General features: G+C 49.3%; 2 protein-coding genes and 1 long non-coding RNA gene across 3 annotated transcripts; all 3 read right to left on the bottom strand.

Moving 5' to 3' along the window:
- Window positions 1-1537: 1537 nt before the first annotated feature.
- On the bottom strand, window positions 1538-3090 carry LOC127295417 (uncharacterized). The gene has a single exon (XM_051325364.2). It carries the CDS (start codon window positions 2979-2981, stop codon window positions 1779-1781), a length of 1203 nt encoding a protein of 400 aa, XP_051181324.1. The 5' UTR covers window positions 2982-3090; the 3' UTR covers window positions 1538-1778.
- Window positions 3091-7797: 4707 nt separating this feature from the next.
- On the bottom strand, window positions 7798-8375 carry LOC139838786 (uncharacterized). The gene is made up of 2 exons (XR_011756639.1): window positions 8314-8375; window positions 7798-8238 (listed from the first exon to the last, which is right to left on the bottom strand). It is a non-coding gene; the product is annotated as an uncharacterized lncRNA (long non-coding RNA).
- A 7277-nt stretch (window positions 8376-15652) lies between these two features.
- LOC139839228 (uncharacterized) lies at window positions 15653-16474 on the bottom strand. The gene is made up of 4 exons (XM_071829279.1): window positions 16348-16474; window positions 16054-16246; window positions 15877-15961; window positions 15653-15678 (listed from the first exon to the last, which is right to left on the bottom strand). Exons 1-4 carry the CDS (start codon window positions 16452-16454, stop codon window positions 15653-15655), a joined length of 411 nt encoding a protein of 136 aa, XP_071685380.1. The 5' UTR covers window positions 16455-16474.
- Between the last annotated feature and the right edge of the window lie 4672 nt (window positions 16475-21146).

The following is a 21146-nucleotide window of genomic DNA, read 5'->3' on the forward strand; positions in this document are numbered from 1 at the left end:
TGCCACAGCACTCACCTAGTCCCTCCTGGCTGCTGCTGCTACCTTCAGAGTGTGCACGATACATTCCTACTTCCTCCGCGTTAATCCACCATCTAGATGAAACGGAGAGAGTAGCATATGACATGCAAATGTACTGGAGTATTTAATTAGCAAGAACATGATTCACCAATCGCATTATCCACTGCTCTCTAGCCACATTAATCCATCATCTAGATGCATTTCAGATATTACAGATAAGAGTTCAGCAATGATGCCAAAAAAAAATCATGATTCTTCAGAACATGCCAAGACATGTATAATTGCTTGCCTTCTTGTGTACACAACTATACACGCATCATTCTGCTCATCTAGTGCTGTGTGAGCAAACAAAAGATTTGAGGTCATGATGCAGAAAAGCGGAAAAGATGCTTTGGACAAAGGAGGAGATGGTCGCAGTGTTTTGACAACCGGCTTCCAGGCAGCACGTTATGATACCAAGCTCTCGGGTTCCCAGGAGATTGTGACTGTAACTTTGTTCCGAGCTTTGGTTAAAGCTCGAAAACACAGAGAAACAGACAGAAAGTAGGATCGACAAGTAGAATCCGATATGGGAGACTGTTACGAACTGCAGAACATTCTTGTGAGTTCTTCTTCACTTCCCAAAGTGATTTTGGAAAGGGGAAAGGAGGGAAAGAACAAGTGAAAGAGGAAAGCCGTGTTCTTAGGGCATGAGCAATGGTGACATACACAACTAGCTGCTGCATGTAAAAAAGTTATCAGAAGCAACATACTCAATTATATATCTCCAATGGAAGCTACAACTTTAGTTAGAAAAAAAGGAAAAGGGACCCCACAAATATGACACTATGTATATCTTTGTTTCTCCAAAAAACATGTTTTTAAGGCTTAAGATCCCACTTCCCGAAGAAGCAAAGTTCAGTTCCGAATGTGCGGCGACTTTGATCTCTTTGATCCAAGCCATATCACAAGCCTGTTTGGTTCTAGACAAGCAACAAAGTGTGGCAAAGATTTAAGAAAAATGAAGGAAAAAACTTTGTGTTGTCTATTAATTAAGAAAGAAGGTGTTCAGTTTTTTAGAGTGAAACTAGGCAGAACCGATACAAATAGGGCCAAGCCCACTGAACAACAACTCAATAGGATCACGTCCACCCTCAACAACGACATAAACCGCTCCACCAAACTAGTTAGTCTCACCGTGCTCGAAAATAAGAAGCCGTATTTGCTATGGGAGAAGCATACCCGGGACGCTTCCACAAAGATGAAGAATCCAACCTCCTCAAGACCATGCGTTAGAAGTGGTGCCCGACACACCAATTTACCAACATTGAGAGTCAACATGAACTGCCATAATTTTGGATAAAATCGTAAATTAACTGTGTGACTGGTGCACATCTGTGTCACCTGAACTGAATTAGTAAACTTACAGAACAACCGTGCAAGAAAATTAACGACATTAGAACAATTAGAACAATTCAGCAACACAGAATGCAATTGATAACAATTAGAACAATTCAGCAACACATTGGTGGTCATTTTATCAGAGATGCCATAGCAGAACCGAACATTTTCTTTACAAAAGGTTTTCTATATAAATCGCTTTGTCAACGAGGCACACGAGATCCACAGTCAACGTGTACCCCTGACAAAATTACGGTCCTCTATCTAAACGCAGATCATCAAAATATGTACTCTACCAAAAAAATGTTATTCACCCGTCTCATGAGCAATGAGACCAGCATTAGGCACTAACCCCCAAAAGCCTTAAACCTTGTCTTCTCTTATCCCCTCCGCCCGCCGCATTGCGCCGGCGGCCGGCGACGCCCCCTGCCTCCCTTGGCGGGGCACGCGGCAACCACTGCCGGTGGCGGCGAGACGCAGTTCCAGTGCGCGCACACCGCCGCGCTGGACGGCACGCCGCGCACGCCGATGCCGGTGAGGAAGTTGTCCTGCAAGAAGAGCACCCGCATGCGTCCGGCCTCCGCCGCCGATGCGATATCCGAAGGTAGTTCGCCGGCGAACTTGTTCCCGTTGAGGTAGACCGCGGCCGCGGTGGCCAGCTCCGGCGGCACCCGGCCGGTGAGCGCGTTGTGGCTGAGGTCGACGGTGGCGCCCGCCGGCACCCGCCCCGCGGGGCGGAGGTCGCCGGAGAATGCGTTCTTGCGGAGCTGCAGGTACCCGATCCGGAAGGAGAAGAGCTCCCCGGGCACCTCGCCGGAGAACCAGTTCCCGCCGAGGTCGAGGAAGGAGAGCCTGTTCAGCCTCCGGAGCACGCCGCCGACGCGGCCGGAGAGCCTGTTGCCCGCGAGGCTGAGGTAGACGACCGTGTCCGGGAGCGCCGGCACGCCGCCGGAGAGGCGGTTGTTCCTGAAGTCGAGGTGGACGAGCGGCGCGCTGACGGCCCTGGGGATCTCGCCGGAGAGGGAGTTGTGGGAGAGGACGAGCGTGCGCAGGCTCCGGATTTGGAGCAGGGAGGAGGGCAGTCTGCCGGAGAAGGCGTTCTTGCTGAGGTCGACGGTGCGGAGCGCGGGGGAGAATGAGTTAGGGAGGGCGCCGGAGATGAGGTTCCCTGAGAGGGCGAGGAAGCGGAGCGAGGGGAGCGCGGCGACGGCGGGGGAGAGCCCCCCGGAGACGCGGCCGGGGACCAGCGAGAGGGAGCTGAGCGCGGCGAGACGCGCGAGCGCCGCCGAGGGGAATGCGCCCGAGAGGCCCGGCGCGCCGGCCCGCGGGTCGCCGAGCGCCAGCGTGACGACGCGGCCGTCGCCGGAGCAGGACACCCCCGCGAACGTGCAGGGGTCGCCGGTGAAGTCCCAGGAGGCGAAGAAGCCGGACCCAGGCATGTCGGAGAGCGCGCGCCGCACGGCCTGCAGCGCTAGGTAGTCGACCGGGTGCAGCGTCGCCGTCGCCGGCATTGCAGCTGCCGTGAGAAGCAGCGCGGCGAGAAGCAGGAGCACGCCCGGGCGCCGCGTCGCGCGCGCGGCCATTGGACTGTCGAGGCGAGGTGGCGCGCGAGGCTGTCGGAGCAGTCGAGGTAAGGGACGGAGTTGAGTGAGTCTCACTGTTCAGTGCGGCGGGCGTTGAGAGTTGAGAGGAGTGGGCTTGGAGGAGAAGAAGGCGCGCTGGGGACGGCATTGATATGCGTGCGAGGTGGTGGGTCCCACACGGCTGGCCTGTGTGCCCCACTGACGTGTGGGCCTGCACAGCTACACGGCCCGCCTGGCAATGGCCAGTGCTTTGGAGTGAGGTGCGCTTTGAAAACCGTGCAGGTTGAGGCAGAGAGGTGGAGGTCGTGATCAATTAACTAGGAAATGATTCCCAGGTTGAGGCAGAGACGTGGAAGTTGTGGACATGGCGTTTTTTAAATGTACTTAAATCTTTTTTTTTTTTTGCGAAATACTTAAATTATTTCGAAATGTTAAAAAATCTGGTAAGCCATTTCGCGAGTACATCCTGATGTTTTATGTCCTCGTAACGGCGTTTCATGAAAAACTGATATCTTTTGTGTCATATGTAAAAAAGACAAAATTTAGTGGTAAGAAATGGATTTTCATGAGACAGTTATTTATCTTTTTTACAGAGGACACAAAGTAAGTGGATTATCCACGAAACTTGGCGCGTGCATATATAATGTTTATAATGTGCGCTCCAAATATTCGGTAAAAATTGTTTTGACACTTCAAAAAAGAAATTATGGTAGTAAGAGCATACACACATGGGATCAAATGTGCATTTCCGATGATTCCAATATATACAAACCAGATGGACACACGATGAAGAGAGGCGTCCATTCGTGGGGGTGCGAAGGAATGCCGTGTCAGTTGTCTCTTTGACAAATTGGGAATGCCATAGAAAATAAAAGATTATTTCACATTTACAATAATAAATAACTAATTCTTCGATCTATGATCTTGGGACTAACCTCCTCCAAAATCCTATGTAAAAAGTAGTAGATAAAGATACAATATGCCCAAAAAAATCCTTTCTAGAAACTCAGTGGGAAAATAAGAAGAAAATGACATGTGTCGTCCATACTTGTACGCTGCCGCAATCACAACCTCACGAGAGAAACCGTTAGGTAAAAGTCACAAAAGAAAAGAGTGCAATGCCATAGATCTGATGATTTTCTCAACAGGTTACAACTTGGGAGATTTCTTCTGTTGAATTTTGCAAGTCATAAAGTCTCCTCCTGCGTTTCATGTATATATTTATGAAACAGTGAACTTGGTTGGTACATGCATGGTAAAAAGTTAGCTAGGTTATCACACGACTTCGTTTGCAAAAAGAATATTTCCTCTTTCTTATGTAGCTAATGGGGATAAAACAGCTTAGGAGCAATATGCTTTATATTATTCCTCTTAATATAACTTGTTTGCATATGTACAATACAAGCATCATTATCTTCATAGATAATGGTGGATGCTTTCAGTGAGCCAATTTTACTTGAACCTTGGAAAAAGTTCATCATTATGTGAAGTCATACACATTCCCGACATACTTTTACAAGCAATTATCTCAAAATAATTCCCGTGATATGCCCCTAACACTAAGTTGGGATACTACAATTTTGTAACAACGTTCTTGTTATCAACTCGATCCTTTTCATAAGTGATTTCACAAGTCCATTTTGTGTGTACATACGATACGGAATGCTCGATAGTTATTGACCAAAGCTAGGAAGTAATCACTAAATGCTTCTACACTAAATTCAGCAGCATTATCCATTCCGATGGATTTTATCCCATGTTCGGAATTGTTAGCTCTCAATTTTATGATCTGAGCGATCATCTTTGAAGAAGTATGGTTCGATGTGGATATTAGACACACGTTGGACCATCTTGTAGGTGCACCAGGGAATTGGACCACGTATATCTTCTTAAATTTGTTCAACTAAATTTACTGGTCAATGGAGAAATCATACCCCGCCCGTCAGTGGATGGGGAAGCACAGGTGGTAGTATTTCTCTTTTTTTTTTGAGAGCACGCAAAACGCGTGCCTTATCTTTATAGAAGAGAGCAAACAACATTTACAAGACTCGGCGCCCAGATGCGAACATCATGCCCGAGGACTCACACACGCGCTAACACCGCCTAAACCTACTCTCTCGCGACATCTAATCTCCTCCCTCTCCTAGCTCTCTCCCAAAGCTGGAATTCATCTCTGATCTCCTGCAGCAACTGCTCCACATTCTTCTGCCTTCTTATGTCCCCGAACGCTCTCGAGTTGCGCTGCTTCCAGAGCGTCCATGTCGTGCAGATCACCATGGAGTCGAAGCGTTTCCTATCGATCCTCCTCACTCGCTTGCGGGCCTCCGTCCACCATCTCTGCAGGTTTCCTGTGTATCCTGGGTCCGCAATCTGCAGGCTTGCGCTGTGAAGCACCCTGCACCATACCTGTCTCGCGTAGGGACAAAGGGTTAGAATGTGATCCACATTATCCTCCTCCTGGAGGCATGTGTAGCAAGCATCCGGGCGCTCCTGGAGCCCATGTCTCGCCCTTCTGTCCGAGGTCCACAGCCGATGCCTTAGCGCCAGCCATGCAAATATCTTGCATTTCATGGGCGAGAAGGAACCCCACACAGGCCTACTCATGCTCCATCTCAAGCTCCCCTGACAGAGCATGTCATAAGTATGTTTCGCCGTATACTCTCCGGACTCCGTACCTTTCCAGGAGATGTGGTCCGGGCGACCAACCTCCCTATGCACCGATACCACAGCCTCCCAAAGAATCAGACACTCCCTCCAGAGCTCCTCTGTCATCTCTCCCGATATATCATCTATCCATCCATCCTCTGGCAGCGCTTCTCCCACAAGCCTCTCATTTTTCCTCCTAGTAGGGACCCTTGCCACGACATCTGGTGCTAGCTCCGCTACGGTAAAACCACTAATCCATCTGTCCTTCCAGAAGTAAGTTGAACGTCCATCTCCTACTCGGTATTGGGCAAGGCTCTGGAACACCTCCTCCGCCTCTGGGTCCTTCAGCCCTGGCAAGCCCTGCCAAGGTCTTGTCCTGTCTGTACGTCGTAGCCAGAACCATCTCACTCGCAGCGCCAAACCTTGCAGCCTCAGGTCCTTAACGCCAAGGCCCCCATACTTCTTTGGTTTGCAAATGGATTTCCACGCCACAAAGCACTGCCCCCCTTGGACCTCTTCCTTGCCCGCCCAGAAGAAAGCTCTCATCCACTTGTTAATCTCTTCAAGCAACCATACAGGGGCCTCCGCTACAACCATCTGGTGCACCACCCTAGCCGCCACCACTGAATTTACCAGCACAAGCCTCCCCTCTCTCCGGATGAGACCTCTCTGCCACGATGGAGGTGGTAGTATTTCTCATGCGTGGTAAACACGTGGTGAGTGAGGCTTGGGGTGAAAGCTAGCCAGAGCCGCAGTCTCGCTTTCACTACCACCGTCCCACACTCCCACGGCAGCGGCTGCGCGTGGTCAGTTCCAGTTGTTCAAAAGAAGAAAAAAAACAAGCAGTTCCACCTCTCTACACTTGGCTCACTGACATGGTGGGACCTCCCAATCCTAGTAGTACCACTGGCAGCGTGGATGGATAGCAGCTCACCCTGCGGTTGCCGTGTTCTCCGCGTCGCCACGCTGGCAGCAACACCTGTCAAGCCACCTCCACTGTCCCGACATGTCAGTGTGCACGGCTGACGGATAATGTTCGACCCCACATGTCATGCACTTGGCACGTTGAGGGTAAAGTCTCTCTGTCCCCGCTTTTAAGAGCTGTACTACCGGTGCGACGCAGGAACTGAGGCAGGGTCAAAGCAGTGACGCGCCCTACAGCTGCCAGGTAGGACCACGGTTGCCCGAGCACGAATCTCCACGCGCCACGCCTTGGTCCTGGTCCTGATGATTGCCCACCTTTCCTTCCTGCCTGTGCCTGGGGAGGAGAAAAGAGGCAAAAAGTGAGAGGAGAGGATGTTGTTTATTTTTGTGACAAAAAGCGAGAGAGGATTTGGCACGGCATTTGGGATGGGCATCTCATTCCCCTTTGTTTTCTAGCGGTTTGTATGTTCCCTAATGATGGATTAGAACAAGAGAGACAAAAAGTGGATTACTTGTCCCTGCTTTGCCCTAATGTGCTATCAGGTCAGGCAGACCGCAGACTGATGGAGAGCATGGTTCATCGCCTTTCTCATCTCCTTTCCCTAGAGAGCATGGACTGCTGAGGCGATTTGCACAAAAATAACCCAAAAGTGAAAGAAAAGCACAGACTGACCCTCCGGCGAAACTATTTTACCAATCTAACCCTTTTGTGTGACGCCCCTCTCATGGGCGCCACACATGCCCATGTGGCGCCCGTCCTGCCGGACGGGCGCCACACACCCATCCGACGTGGCCGTCGACGCTGAGCTGGTGAGCTGATCCGACGTGGCAGCCCGTGTGGCGCCGCTCCCATCGACGCCACACATGCACTTGTAATTGCCCAAAACATACTGTAAGACAAATCGTCTGGGACTTAGCCGTTTTGGCGAGGCTGTTTGTGTGGCGCCGATGCCACGGGCGCCACACATTGAGGTGTGGCGCCAATGTCACCGGCGCCACACAAACAGCCTCGCCAAAACGGCTAAGGACTAAACTTCCGAAGCCCCTGGATGTTGTGGACATATAAGTTGCATCGTGTGGCGCCGATGTCATAGGCGCCACACTGTGATGTGTGGCGCCGGCCTGAGAGGCGCCACACGTTGACTTGTGTTAAAAACATGAAAACTCTTGCCTTAATTAAACAGTTTTCAACACAACAATAGCAATTTCATACACATTGAACATACACATAGCACGCATCATAAGATCACATCTTAGCACATAGATTCAAACAACACGTAGCAATAGAGACATGGTTCGAAATGACATAGGGTTCACAACACGATACTTAAGAAGATAGAGTTCACAACACTAGCAAATGCATCTATCCTCCGCGACGTCCCCTCCTCGCGGGCTGCTTCCGGACGGCCAACCTTTTCGTCCGCTGCCGTGGCTGTTGCTCCTGCTCCTGCTCCTCCTCCTCCTCTGAAGATAACGGCTCGTCGTTCCTCATCTTCCTCAAAGTTGATCTCCGCGGCGGCGTCTCATCCTCCTCAATGATAACCTTCTTTCCTCGGTTGACATAATCGTCCGGAGTGTATCGTTTTGGAGCGTTGCCCCTTGGCTTCAACTGGTAAGCAGACCGTGTGGCTTGCTTCTTGCGTTGACTCGCAATGCCTTGACTCAGGATGGTGTCGTCGTCAGGAATCTTCACAAACACATGAGATTACAAAAAGTTGAAACTAGTAAGCACATGTTTGAGTGGTAACAAAATAGTCCAAACCTCCGCTTCTTCAGAAGAGGATGTAGCCGCAATTTCGGTGTCGCGGCAACCTAGCAAGTTGGCTGGATGAACTCCGTGTACCTCTCGTCATACGGCATATCAGCTGTGCCATGGTACCGAATCTTCAAAGGGTGAAGATCCGTTCCCCTCTCCGTCATATGAAAAGCCCGGTGATTCCTGTCATACTCTTGATCTAGGAGCCACACCATCCTACATGTTTACACAAATACACCATATTATTAGCCATTCCTAACAAATATGAGCAACACATACATGATAACATATCCAAATAAGCCATCACACATGCAGCATATACATACATATACATTCATATCTAGGGATAAAACACCATATTATAAGCCATTCCTAACAAATATTAGTTATTTCATCACAAATACTACGCAACTATAACACATTTCAATGCATTTGCTAGGCAAATATTACACATTTCAACACATACATACATAGGATTTCAACACATACATGTAAAAATTCATATCTAGGTTTCAACAAATCTATGGTTCAAACACATGCATACATGAGGCTATGAATTTCAACACCTACACTACAACATAGAGTTCACCAAAAAAAATTCCATGTCTAGGGTTCATGTCCAAATCTAGCAAGATCTATGAAATTTGTGGATGAATGGAAAGGATTCGAAGGGGATTACCTTGAGGAATGGATGGGGAAGAGATTGGTCGGGCAGATCTGATGATTTGGTGGTGGATTTGGTGGGGGGAGAGGGGGGAGGAGGAGGAACCGCCGGCCTCCTTGCACTCTTGAAGAAACAGAGAAGAGAGAAGAAGAAGAGGGTCGGGCTGGGGGCGGCTCGGGCGCCACACTTAAGTGGATGGGTGGCGCCCTTCCGAGCGGCGCCACATTTTCCCATCGGCGCCACACGGGCTGCCACGTCGGATCAGCTCACCAGCTCAGCGTCGACGGGCCACGTCAGATGGGTGTGTGGCGCCGGCAGGACGGGCGCCATATGGGCATGTGTGGCGCCCATGAGAGGGGCGCCACACAAAAGGGTTAGATTGGTGAAATAGTTTCGCCGGAGGGTCAGTCTGTGCTATAGTTTAACAAAAGGGTTATTTCTGTGTAAATCGCCGACTGCTGATGCCTTGCCCAATGGACCACTCCAAAGCGTCAAAGACAAATCACAGAGTTTAGCATACAGCTGACAAATCATGGACTATAATGTGCAATCATCCCAAAATTGGAAATCATAAGCATACACCATGTATTACAAGAGTAGAGTCTACTTTCTCCCTTCACAATTGCTTTGCACTTTAGGTTTGGTCAAACTCAAACTATGTAGACTTTAATTAAATTTTTATGAAAAATGTTAGAATATACTACAATATACTAAAACATATTGTGTTAGAATCGGCATAAAGTTATTTTTTATATTATATGTGTTTGATATTCCCTCCGATTCAAATTAATTAATTTAATTTTATCTAGATGTGGATATATCTTAATGCATTTGTTAACTAGATACATTTGTGTACAGGCAAAATTAAGTCAATTAATATAAATCGGAGAAAATATTTTAATCATTACTTTTTTTCTGAATTCTTACATAAACTATAAAATTTAAGTTTGATTAAACCCAAATTCAAAGTAAATAAAAATGGAGAGACTATAGTGTAAATTGACTGTAAGTACAGCTACGAGTATTCATTGAACAGGTAGACCTGTGCATTGTTTAGCTCTTCAGTTTTCCTGATATGGCCGCGCCTGCTGGTACACGGCCGTTTCCTTTTTTACTTCGTTTGGCCACACAGACGGGGACATGGTGCATTACTTGTCTTCAGAGTACTAGGTTACGACGGCACGTGTGCTAGCTAGAGAAAAGCTTAACTGAGGAGGAGGACGCATCGCTGTGAAGTATTGTACACAGGACTGCCGGTACACCGCTGGTTTTCACCTAGGCAGCTCAGCTTTCGCCACTGGATTTTTTTTTTCTTGATGAAACGGGGCCAAACGTTATGGCTCAATCTATTAAAGGATATTGGATGAAAACCTTTACAACAACACCACATATTGATCACCACATCTTCAAAAAGAAACTCCACGCAGACACATGAACAAAAGTCTCTAACATGACAATTTGTAAAGTTGAGAACTATCCATCTTGTAGCGCCACTTTTTTTTTGTTGCTTTTGCTCCACGCATCCGTTCAATCAATCAGGAGGAAAGCAATCTCCTAGCCAAATCCAAGGCTAGCCACCTCATACCGATGAATAAGTCGCGGAGCTCCTTCACAAAGAGAGCCCGATAGTAAACAAAGTTAGCGGCTGGCTAGGATCCAAAGGTGGTGGCATTGAAGCCACCGTCGAGGAGTTGATGACCCAAGCGAGTCCACCTCCAGAAGCACCATCGACCTACGAGGAGATGACTCCCTAGACACATCATGCAACTCGGGCATGGTCAACATCTCAGGAGGCATGAGTCCAGAAATGTCCTCGCTCTCAAAGACAACTGATAATTGAGCCTACGACAATGGGCATGGCCTGACTCAAGAGGAGAAACCACCATAGGGGCCTTCTTCTGAATGTTTGCTGAATCGACATTGAGTTCGGCCGGAAGAGGGCCTTCAGGTGCAAATGTTGACCTTCCAAGAGCAGCCCTCGCCCTCACCAAAAAAACTATCAACCCACATGAGATAAATTTGAAGCTTGGAGTGAAGCAACATGGCTTGTTCATTATTATAGACTGCACATATGTTGTGGCTAGAACAGGCGGTGCAGCATGACATCGCATCAACGAAGGATGGTCAACGAGCTTCTTTTCTTGGGCAAGGATACGCGGCGAGACAAGGCTGTGACGACACCGAAAGGCCTGGTTAGGAGCTCAGCGGGTGGTAGACATTGAAGCACTCTCGTGATCAATGGCTAGGTAGAACCGAATGGAATCGGCGATTCCGACGGTGAGAGGTCTGCTGGCGGTGAGGTGCGAGATGAGTACGCCATCTCCCCTCTTTCCCCGGTGTCCCTCTTCTCTCCCCGTCAAATCCCTTGCATGTCTCTTGGTGGCTGGAAACAACAGAAGCCGACGAAAGGAATGGCATGGTAGCTGGTGGCGACCGGCGTAACAGGTAGCGGTCCTTTTCTCTCCCCGTCCTCTCCCTCTTTTGTCTCACAGCAGCGGGGAATGGCAGTAGGTGGTATAAACCAATCTAGGGCTTTAGGCTGCGGTGACCAACAGGTTCATCGGTCATCTCTTTATATAGGCACAATGCCAATGGCTTGCCGTAGGGTACAAGTACATGATAGATACAAGAGTTGTTACATGAGATAAACTATGTGTATGCTAACTAATAGCTAACAGCCTATCCGTATACAGAGATAGTTAGGATATTAGCAACTGTCTAACAACTATCTTAACAACCCCCCTCAATCTGGACGTGGTAAAGCCATGTTCAGGTTGTGTCGAAACTTGACAAACAACTTTGTTGAGAGGGATTTAGTGAGAATGTCGGAAAGCTGATCACTAGTAGAGATGAACCGTATGTCGAGGGCCTTCTGTGCAACACGCTCACGAACAAAGTGATAGTCCACCTCTATATGTTTTGTTCGAGCATGAAACACCGGGTTAACTGACAGATAAATAGCACCCAGATTGTCGCACCAGAGACATGGCGCTCGACTAAGGAAAATGCCCAATTCTTTAAGCAGCCCTTGTATCCACATGATCTCTGCAGTGGCATTGGCGAGGGACTTATACTCCGACTCTGTACTTGATCGTGAGACGGTTGGTTGTTTCCTGGAGCTCCATGCTACAAGATTGCCACCCAGAAAAACTGCATGTTCGCCGGTTGAGCGCATGTCATTAGGACACCCTGCCCAATCTGCATCAGCAAAGCCACTAAGAAGTAGTGATGATGATTTCTGAAGGTGCAGTCCAAGTGATGGTGTGTGCTTCAGATATCGGAGAATTCGTTTAACCGCTGTCCAGTCGGTGCCTGGAGAAATTGACATACTTTATTAACGTTGAAAGCAATGTCTGGTCGGGTTAGGGTAAGATATTGCAGTGCTCCAACAACACTACGATATCTAGTAATGTCCGCAGCAGTCAAAGGATCACCCTCATATCGAGACAATTTTTCAGTGCTAGCCATGGGAGTACTGACAGCTTTGGCTTGATGCATGTTGGTTTGCTTCAGCAGGTCTTGGACATACTTTTGCTGATAGAGGAGTACACCATCCTTCAAGCGCTTTACTTCTATTCCAAGGAAGTAGCTCAGCTGACCAAGATCCTTTACAGTGAAGTCACACCTTAAGTTGCAGTAGTCGATCAGCAGCTTGTTCAGTTGAACTGACAACTATGATGTTGTCTACGTATACCAGCATATAGATAGTGATGGTCTTGTCCTTGAGAACGAAGAGAGACACATCAGCTTTAGAGGCAACAAAGCCAAGTGACTGTAACTTGCTGCTGAGACGAGCGAACCAGGCTCTTGGCGCTTGCTTCAAGCCATACAACGATTTCTCCAATTTGCAGACATGATGTGGATAGCGCGAATCAACATACCCTGGTGGCTGCAACATGTAAACATCCTCATCAATAAATCCATGAAGAAACGCATTATCAATGTCGATTTACCTCATATGCCACCCATGCGTGACGGCGAGGGAGAGGATGACACGGATAGTCGTGGCCTTGACCACAGGGATGTATGTGTCATCGTAGTCGATGCCGTGATGCTGCTTGAAGCCCTTGGCGACAAGACGCGCCTTGTACCTGTCGACAGACCCGTCAGGCCGATGCTTGACCTTGAAGACCCAACGACTGTCGATGATGTTGAGGCCGCGACGAAACGGAACAAGATGCCACGTCTGATTCTGCTGAAGAGCAGCGAACTCCGCGTCCATGGCTTCTTTCCAACGCGGCTGCTGAAGAGCAGCAACGACATATGTGGGTTTAGTATGCGCAGTACGAGCAGTTGTGTAGGTGACAGTGCCATCAGTACGTGTGAGCGCCTTCCAGTTCTTGTCACGAAGCCGAGTGACCATCGGGTGCGCGGGCAGTGGTGGAGACTGGCCGGAGGGAGCAGAAGGCATCGCCGCTGAGGATCTCGTTGATGAGCCAGGCGACCCAGCACTGGGGCTCGACGATGATGCTGGCGACACAGCGCTGGGACTCGACTCCCATGGACGTCGTGGGCTCACGGTCCGATCCATGAGCTGCATCTGAATGGCCACTGTGTGGCCCATAAGCCTCGTCTGCATGGCCACTCACTACGGGAACCAGCGGAGGGGCCGACGGCCGGCGGCCGTCGGCACAGCATCACCTGCCGTCGGCCCACGTCTGTGCCGACGGCCGCCGTCGGCACACCGCCGTCGGCAGATCGCCTCGGCACGGGCGGCTCGCCGTCGGCCCTGCCGTTGGCGTCGGCACAGACTCCTGCGCGACGGTCAAACGACGCCGTCGGCACAAGAGCCGTCGGCACAGTCAACGTGGGGCCCGCGGAGCGTCTAACGGCCGTTAGGTCAAGGGAGAATCGTGCCGACGGCCAAGCCGTCGGCCTAGACACCGCCATCGGAGGACCGAGAGGCTGCCACGCGTCCACGCCCTGCAGCTGTGCCGACGGCCAAGCCGTCGGCCCGGATGCTGCCATCGGAGGACCAGAGGCTGCCACGCGTCCACGCCCTGCTCTGTCGTGCCGACGGCCAAGCCGTCGGCCCAGGTCCTTCGGCCAGACGCGGCTGCCGCCCGCTCGCGCTGCCGCTGGCGCACCCTTCTGTGCGCCGACGGCATAGCCGTCGCACAGCGCCCTACCATTTGGCACGTCCAGGGGCTGTGCCGACGGCTATGCCGTCGGCACAGTGCCATACCATTTGGTTTCCCAACGCATTTCCTGGCCCAAGACAAAGACGCACAGACATATATAGCAGTAATATACATTCAAATGCATCACAAATGTTGCACAAACATAATCATCATCAAATGTAGCAACAACATCATCGTGATACAAATATGTGTCATGTAGCACACACAATCATCATACATCGTCGACACATGGCACACACGATCGACGCACACCCGCTAGACACCTAGCTAAGGGAAACTAAGATCAGGGGGTCCGACTCGTAAATTCAGGCGTCCGGCCTTTGTCGAGGTAGACCGAAGTAGAACCATGGCCTGAACCATCGCCAGCAGGTGAAAACCCTGAAGCACCGGGAGAATGGCGGCCGGGGTGCATCGGTGTGCCCTCGCGCGACGAACCAGGAGAGGGTCGGTTCCGCGAACTTCCCGTGCCCTACATGTTTGACAAGAGTTAGCATCTTACACATGGGAAAGGAAAGCGGTGAGAATCGGTTAGGCACAGGGACTTACCGAGTCCGTGCGTAGTATGTGGCCGCGAAAGCTTCCCTCGATGGGCACACCGGAGTCGGCCCCGGCCTAGGTGGCTCCTCTTGCGGAAGTGCGATCCTCTCTCCAGTCTGGAAGAACGTCCTGACCGCCTGCAAGATAGTTTAGATGTCAAGCGCCGCAGATATAAAAAAAGGGGAGGTGGGACTTGTCATGTCTTCGAACCATAAAAGATTGGAACTTACACGACTCGTCGCCTCCTGGTACTCTTCCCAAGCTGCTCTCTTGAGGTCCCACTCTGCTACAACCGTCAAATAGTTCTCATAAGCGGCCGCGTAGGCGGCCTCAAAGTGAGCCTACAATTTCCAAGAAAAGGAGTCATGTCACTTTAGCCATTCAGGGATGAATGTTGGAAAGAAGATGGAAATGAGAAAACTTACATCCGTACGACGGTGTCGAGGAGGCGCGACCGGTGGGTCGCCGGCGGTGAGGGTAGACCTGATCTGCGTGAGGGTCCTCTGCGGCTTGATCACCCCACTAAGAAGCTTCGTGCGGCCATGCTCCGCGCCGCTCCCGCCACCATAATCGCCGTCAAGTCGGTCTCCTGCTCAATAGGATCATCCACCTCCGGATGAAGACCCTTGAACACCGAGCAGTACTTGTCCAACTCCTCTTCGGCAAAGCCGTAGTACTCGGGCAGCGAGGGCTGAGGCTGGCTCAGATCGGGCTGCTTCAGCTTCATCTTCTGCCACCCTCCCACCTCGGTGAGAGGCTCCCCGAGTTCCGCCTCCTGCACAGCAAGATAAATGTTATGTGTATCAAGTAGTAATATGAGGGGAAATAAATGCAAGTTGTTCCATGTATATATGTACCTTGTGCTTCTGTAGCGCTCGGTCTTGCGGCTTCCCGCACCGTGTGTTCCTCCAGTGCCCGGTTTGCCTTGTTGCGCGCGCTCTTGGCGTTGAAGTCGGCGTCTTCGCCAACCCACCTCGCTACCAAGGCCTCAAATGCGTCTTCCTTATTCTCGCACCATAGGGGCATAACCTGAAAAACCAAAACTCATTTGAAGAACACATAATGCAATCCCAACTATGCAGCAACATAGAGTCTCATTGAATATTTACTTACCTTGAAGTAATCTTCCTTTGTCATCTGAGGATCGTCCTTGATATTGTCAGCTTTCTTGACCCTCGTGCCCTGCTCAGCCTTGAAGTGCCCGATGCAGGTATGCTTCGATTGTACCTTGTTGCCTTGTCAACCTCTGACAAGCCCTAGTCAGTACCGCCTTCCCTAGCTCAACCATATCATCAGGCACCTTATAATGGGTCTGCAAGCATGCATAAGAATAATTGTGAGAGAGACATGAGTTAGCATAGTGTGGTCATCAACTATGAAGTAAACTCGAGAAGCATGCTTTACCCAAAACTTGGTGTACACGGCGTCAGAAGCTGTCCCAAAGCCCGGGCAAGGAGCTGCCTCATAGTCCGCCCAAGTCTCGGCTAGCTTCTTCTCGCCGCCGGGGACCGGAGTGTAAAAGCCCGGCCAGTACTGCCTAATAAGAGCTCCAATCATGCTCGACGGCTGGCGAACCCCCTTGTCATATGTCCAATTGCTGCACAATAATCAAAACATTAGTATGCCAATCAGTTATGCACAATAATGAAAACATTAGTACATAGCAAAATGAATCTAAATGTTCAAAATTAAACTTACTCTTTTTCGTTCGGGATGATGAGGGCTTTCGCATCCTGGCTAGTAGGCTCCCTCCTCTCATCAGGGACTTGCGCTTCACCACGAATGCGCAACTTCTTCGGCGCCATCTCCCTCTCCGCCTCCTCGTCCTGCCCTCCACCTCCATCTCCACCTCCATCTCCACCTCCATCTCCCCCTCGGTGGTGTGTGTGAGCGGACTGGGAAGCCACGTCGCCGAAGCGAGAGGTATGTCACCAAGGAAAGGTCCACCTCCACCTCGTCCTCGTCCTCCACCTCCACCTCGTCCTCGTCCTCCACCTCCGCCTCCGCCTCGTCCTCCAGCTCGTCCTCCACCTCCACCTCGTCCTCCACCTCCACCACGTCCTCCACCTCCACCTACACCTCCACCTCCAACTCCACCCGTGTCATCGTCCGCGTAACGCGAGCTGGCACGCGTTGGTCTTCCACTTCTAGTGGTCCCGGTGAACTTCTGTTGGCTCATACTCTTCAAAATGGAGTTCATGGATTGCTTGCTTCCGCTCATATTGATCAATCACCTGCATTGACAAAGAGTAAACAAGTAAGCATTCATGCCTTAATAAAATGTAGACAATAAGCAAAAAATAGATACTAAGCATAAGAAGCATATTGAAAAATAGATACTAAGCATAAGAAGCATATTGAAAAATAGATACTAAGCATAAGAAGCATATTGAAAAATAGATACTAAGCATAAGAAGCATATTGAAAAATAAATACTAAGTATAAGAAGCATATGGAAAAATAGATACTAAGCATAAAGGCATAAAGGACCCTCACCTCGAATCATCACTATCATAATGAGGCATTGGGTTCTCATAACGAGGCATTGGGTTCTCATTTTCACTATCACTATCAGTATCATGTGAGTAATGAGGTTGGGTGGGAATGTCCGGTGGAGTCTCATCATTGAACCCATTGCCCTCATGTAACTTGGTGAGCATTTGTATGTCCTTTAGGTCCACCACTGTTTCACCATGAAGATGTGCCTCGTTCTCGAGGTCCTCAAGACCAATTTCTATTTCAAATCCCCAAAGTTCTCTTGCTCTTGATAAAAAATTCCCTCGTATGTTACAGGTGGTCAATGTTGTTGTAATCCTCGTCGGAGGGCATGGGTAGCTTACCATGTGGTGATACCTTGAACACGACTTCCCAGCCTTTGAGGTACTCCTTTTGACATGGGTAGGGCAAATAATAAACTTGCTTGGCTTGGTGAGCCACAACAAAGACATCGGCTCCGCTATAGCAGGTTGAAGGCCTAACTTCCACTAACCCAATGGAAGGAGTGCTTCTCTGTCCAACTTGTGGGTCGAACCAGTGGCATTTGAACACAACGAGATTGAGTTGTATGTTTATCCTATTGAATGTCAGCTCGTATACATTCTCTAACCTTCCGTAGTATTCTATGTCATCGGATCCTTTGGTGAAGACCCCAGTATTTATAGTTTTTGGGTTAGGCCGATTCTTCTGGTGATACTCTGTATGGAAGCGATACCCATTCACATCGTACTTCTCATACATTGAGATTCTACGGTTGCAACCCTGGGAAACACATCTCAGCTCATCCGTCATCTCAACGTTGGGATCACCTCCCTACAAATTCAGTTCAAATTGTTTCTTTGCATTAGTTACGTGTAATAAGAGGGACAAGTCACGGATTGCAAAAGTATTGGATAAAAGGGACTTGTTAGAAATTACTTTTTCGTAGAACCAATCCAGGAATTTTTTCTTTCCGGACGACTCTCTTTCAAAAGAATCTCCATCTCCGCATCAGAGGGATCCGTCGATCTCGTCCAATATTCATCCTTGTATTGGCTAAAAGGAAGAAAAAACGTATTAGACCAAAATCGAGTTACTAATAGCAAAGTAATTTGTTCACCATTTTACCTTATGAATTTGAGCACTTCTTGCATGTTCGTAACCACATAAAACATTATGCAATCTTTCTCTTCCTTTGTCAAGATGCCCTTTTTAGAGGCACCAGCCTTGCCACCGTGACATTTGAAGAGGAGGAGCTTGGGGTCATGCTTGGGCTCGTCGATATTGTACCGAGATATCGGGTTATGCATAGTGGGAACATCATCCGCATAGTACGTTGTCGTGGCGTCTGCCATCTCCCGGAGGATAGTTGCCTCAGCTATGCATGCTTCAATCTTATTTTTGTTGCCACATTTGTTTCGAATATACTTGAACTCTCTCTCAATGCAAAACTGCCAACGATACTGCACCGGTCCACCCAAGAGTGCCTCGTTCGCAAGATGCACAATGAGATGTAACATCGGAGTAAAGAAACCTGGTGGAAAGATCATCTCTAACTTGCATAACAACTCCGGCACTTGATCATGCAACTTCGCAATCACCGACTCACATATCTCGCTTAGCACAGACCGTGCGGAAGAAATGGCTCAACTCCGCAAGCACTCGCTGAGACATGCTCGGGGAGATACCTCGAACCATCACCGCATCAGTCGCTCAATCCATATATGATAGTCGTGACTCTTGAGCCCGTTTACTTTTCCTGTTGTAAGATTGACTCCCTTACTCATATTCGAACAATAGCCATCTGGGAACATAACGGCGTATTTCAGCCACATCATTGCCTCCTTCTTCTGGAGATTATCAAGCACGTAGTTGGCATGCGGCTTGACCCAATTTTTTCTATTGCCCTCAGGAGGATGCATGTGTAGTCTTTGCCTGTCACCTGATTCTCAACATCGACTCTAGCCTTGACATTATCCTTTGTCTTGTCGGGAATGTTCAGGACGGTGTTAAAACGGACTCCCCCACATTCTTTCGGTGTGCATCATATCGATGTTATGGGGAAGTTCGAGATCCTTGTAATACTCGAGCTGCGTTAAGCCTGGCACGTGAGTCCAGTTGTGTGTCTCACCATATCCCACATATGTTTTGCCGGGTTCTTTACTACGCTGGAGAGCACGTAGCTCACCATCAACAGTTTCACCATTGAACTTTGGTATCGTTTCTTCTTCACGCACAACTTTGCCCTTTGTGAAGTTCTTTTTGTCTCCTCTGAACCGATGCCCTCTTTTGAGGTACTTTCGATGTTTGTCAAATGCGACATATTTGCGACCCGCATTCAGCCAAATGAACTCCAATCGGTGCACACCTTTGGGCATGGAAACCTACCAGCTGTACAATGCCCGCAAAATAGAGCGTACCCGTGTAGGTCGTGCATGGAATATTGGAACCAAACTTTCATGACAAAGTTTGTCTTCGTTGCTCGGTCGTATGTCAAGGTCCCATGGTGCCAAGAGTGGTGCAAATCATCCACAAGCGGTTGCATGAATACACTCAAATTCTTCCCCGGGTAATCAGGCCCTGGAATGATCATCGACAGGAATATGGTCTTCCTTTGCATAAGGACTCCGGGAGGGAGATTGAGCGGAATAACAAACACGGGCCAACAGCTGTACGCGGATGTCGACATACCATATGGATTGAATCCATCGGTTGCTATCGCACTCGACATTCCGAGCATCATTTGCCTTATCAGGGTGTTTTGCATCGAAGTTCTGCCATGCTTTACCATCATATGGGTGCCCCATGTTTAGTCGTCCCTCCGCGTCCTTGAATCTCAACCCGTTCTTATGCCACGTCATCTGTTTGGCTGACTCCTCGGACATGTAAAGCCGTTGGATTCTTTTTATGAACGGGAGATAACGAAGAATCTTCACGGCGACTTTTGTCTGCACCTTCTCACCATTAGCTCTGGTTATCTCATGATACCTAGAGGACCCACACTTGCTACAATATTTGTCATCCGCAAACTCTTTCCAAAACAAAAGACAGTTTTTGGGACAACAATCATACTTCACATAATCCATGCTGAGCGCTTTCAACATTTTCTTTGCTGCATACATGGTTTTAGGCAGACAATGGCCTTCGGGCAACATGTTACCAACGATTACCAAATTTTTTCAAAGCATGCACGGTGTCTTTTAACCGGGCCTTGTCGGCTAGTACTTGCGCGATGGCATCGAGCTGAGAAATTTTTGCACCCTCGTATAGAGGCCTCTTAGCCGCAGCCATCATATCATAGAAGGCCTTTGCGGTAGGCTCGGGTTCCTCCGGTTCTGGCGGTTCCTCCGGTTCTGGCGGTCCCTCAGGTTCTGGCGGTTCCTCCTGTTCTGGCGATTCTGGCATGTAGGCATCGTGGAGATCATCTAGCAAGTATCTAATCCCATCGTCCTCATTGCCATCGATTCGCTGCCTCATCACCTCACCTCTGTCACGTTCGTACTGAGTAAAGTCGACACACGTGACGTAATCAGGCATATACCCATTCAACCAAAGATGTTTAGTCATATCATCCTTTCCGTGACGATGACGCCTCTTGCAACGAGCGCAAGGGCAACTTGGACGAACGCCTGACTTTGAACCACGCGCTAACTCCTTCACTAATAAATTGGTCTTCCATACCCACTCTTCTGTCATTTCAGTCGAACTAGCACGACCACTGTACATCCACCCATTATCAGCCATCCTCTGCTTGATTGGGAGACAAACAACAAATAGTACCATGAAATTAAATGCATCATATTTTTATTTTACCGGGCGAAACGCATGCATCAACCTACATCTCTACTAGGTGGGCTCCTAGCAGCCGCCGGATCCGTAGTTGGCTACGTTCTCCATGCTCTACCCCGGTCCAAGTCAGAATTTCGGCAGCACCTCCCCGCTGCTCTCCCGATACACGTCTCGGCAAAAAACCGAGAGGATGTGCATCCGGAGAACAATGGGGAGGCGCCGCCGAAATCCTG

The sequence above is a fragment of the Lolium perenne genome, chromosome 4 (genome assembly GCF_019359855.2).
Source record: "Lolium perenne isolate Kyuss_39 chromosome 4, Kyuss_2.0, whole genome shotgun sequence".
Lineage (NCBI taxonomy): Eukaryota > Viridiplantae > Streptophyta > Magnoliopsida > Poales > Poaceae > Lolium > Lolium perenne.

Coding starts and splice junctions, on each gene's coding strand:
- LOC127295417 (XM_051325364.2), bottom strand. CDS start 2,981: ATGGCCGCGCGCGCGACGCGGCGCCCGGGCGTGCTCCTGCTTCTCGCC.
- LOC139839228 (XM_071829279.1), bottom strand. CDS start 16,454: ATGGCGCCGAAGAAGTTGCGCATTCGTGGTGAAGCGCAAGTCCCTGAT. Junction 15,962..16,053: donor CCGTGTACACCAAGTTTTGG/GTAAAGCATGCT, acceptor GCATGCTTGCAG/ACCCATTATAAGGTGCCTGA. Junction 15,679..15,876: donor GAGGTTGACAAGGCAACAAG/GTACAATCGAAG, acceptor TTGGTTTTTCAG/GTTATGCCCCTATGGTGCGA.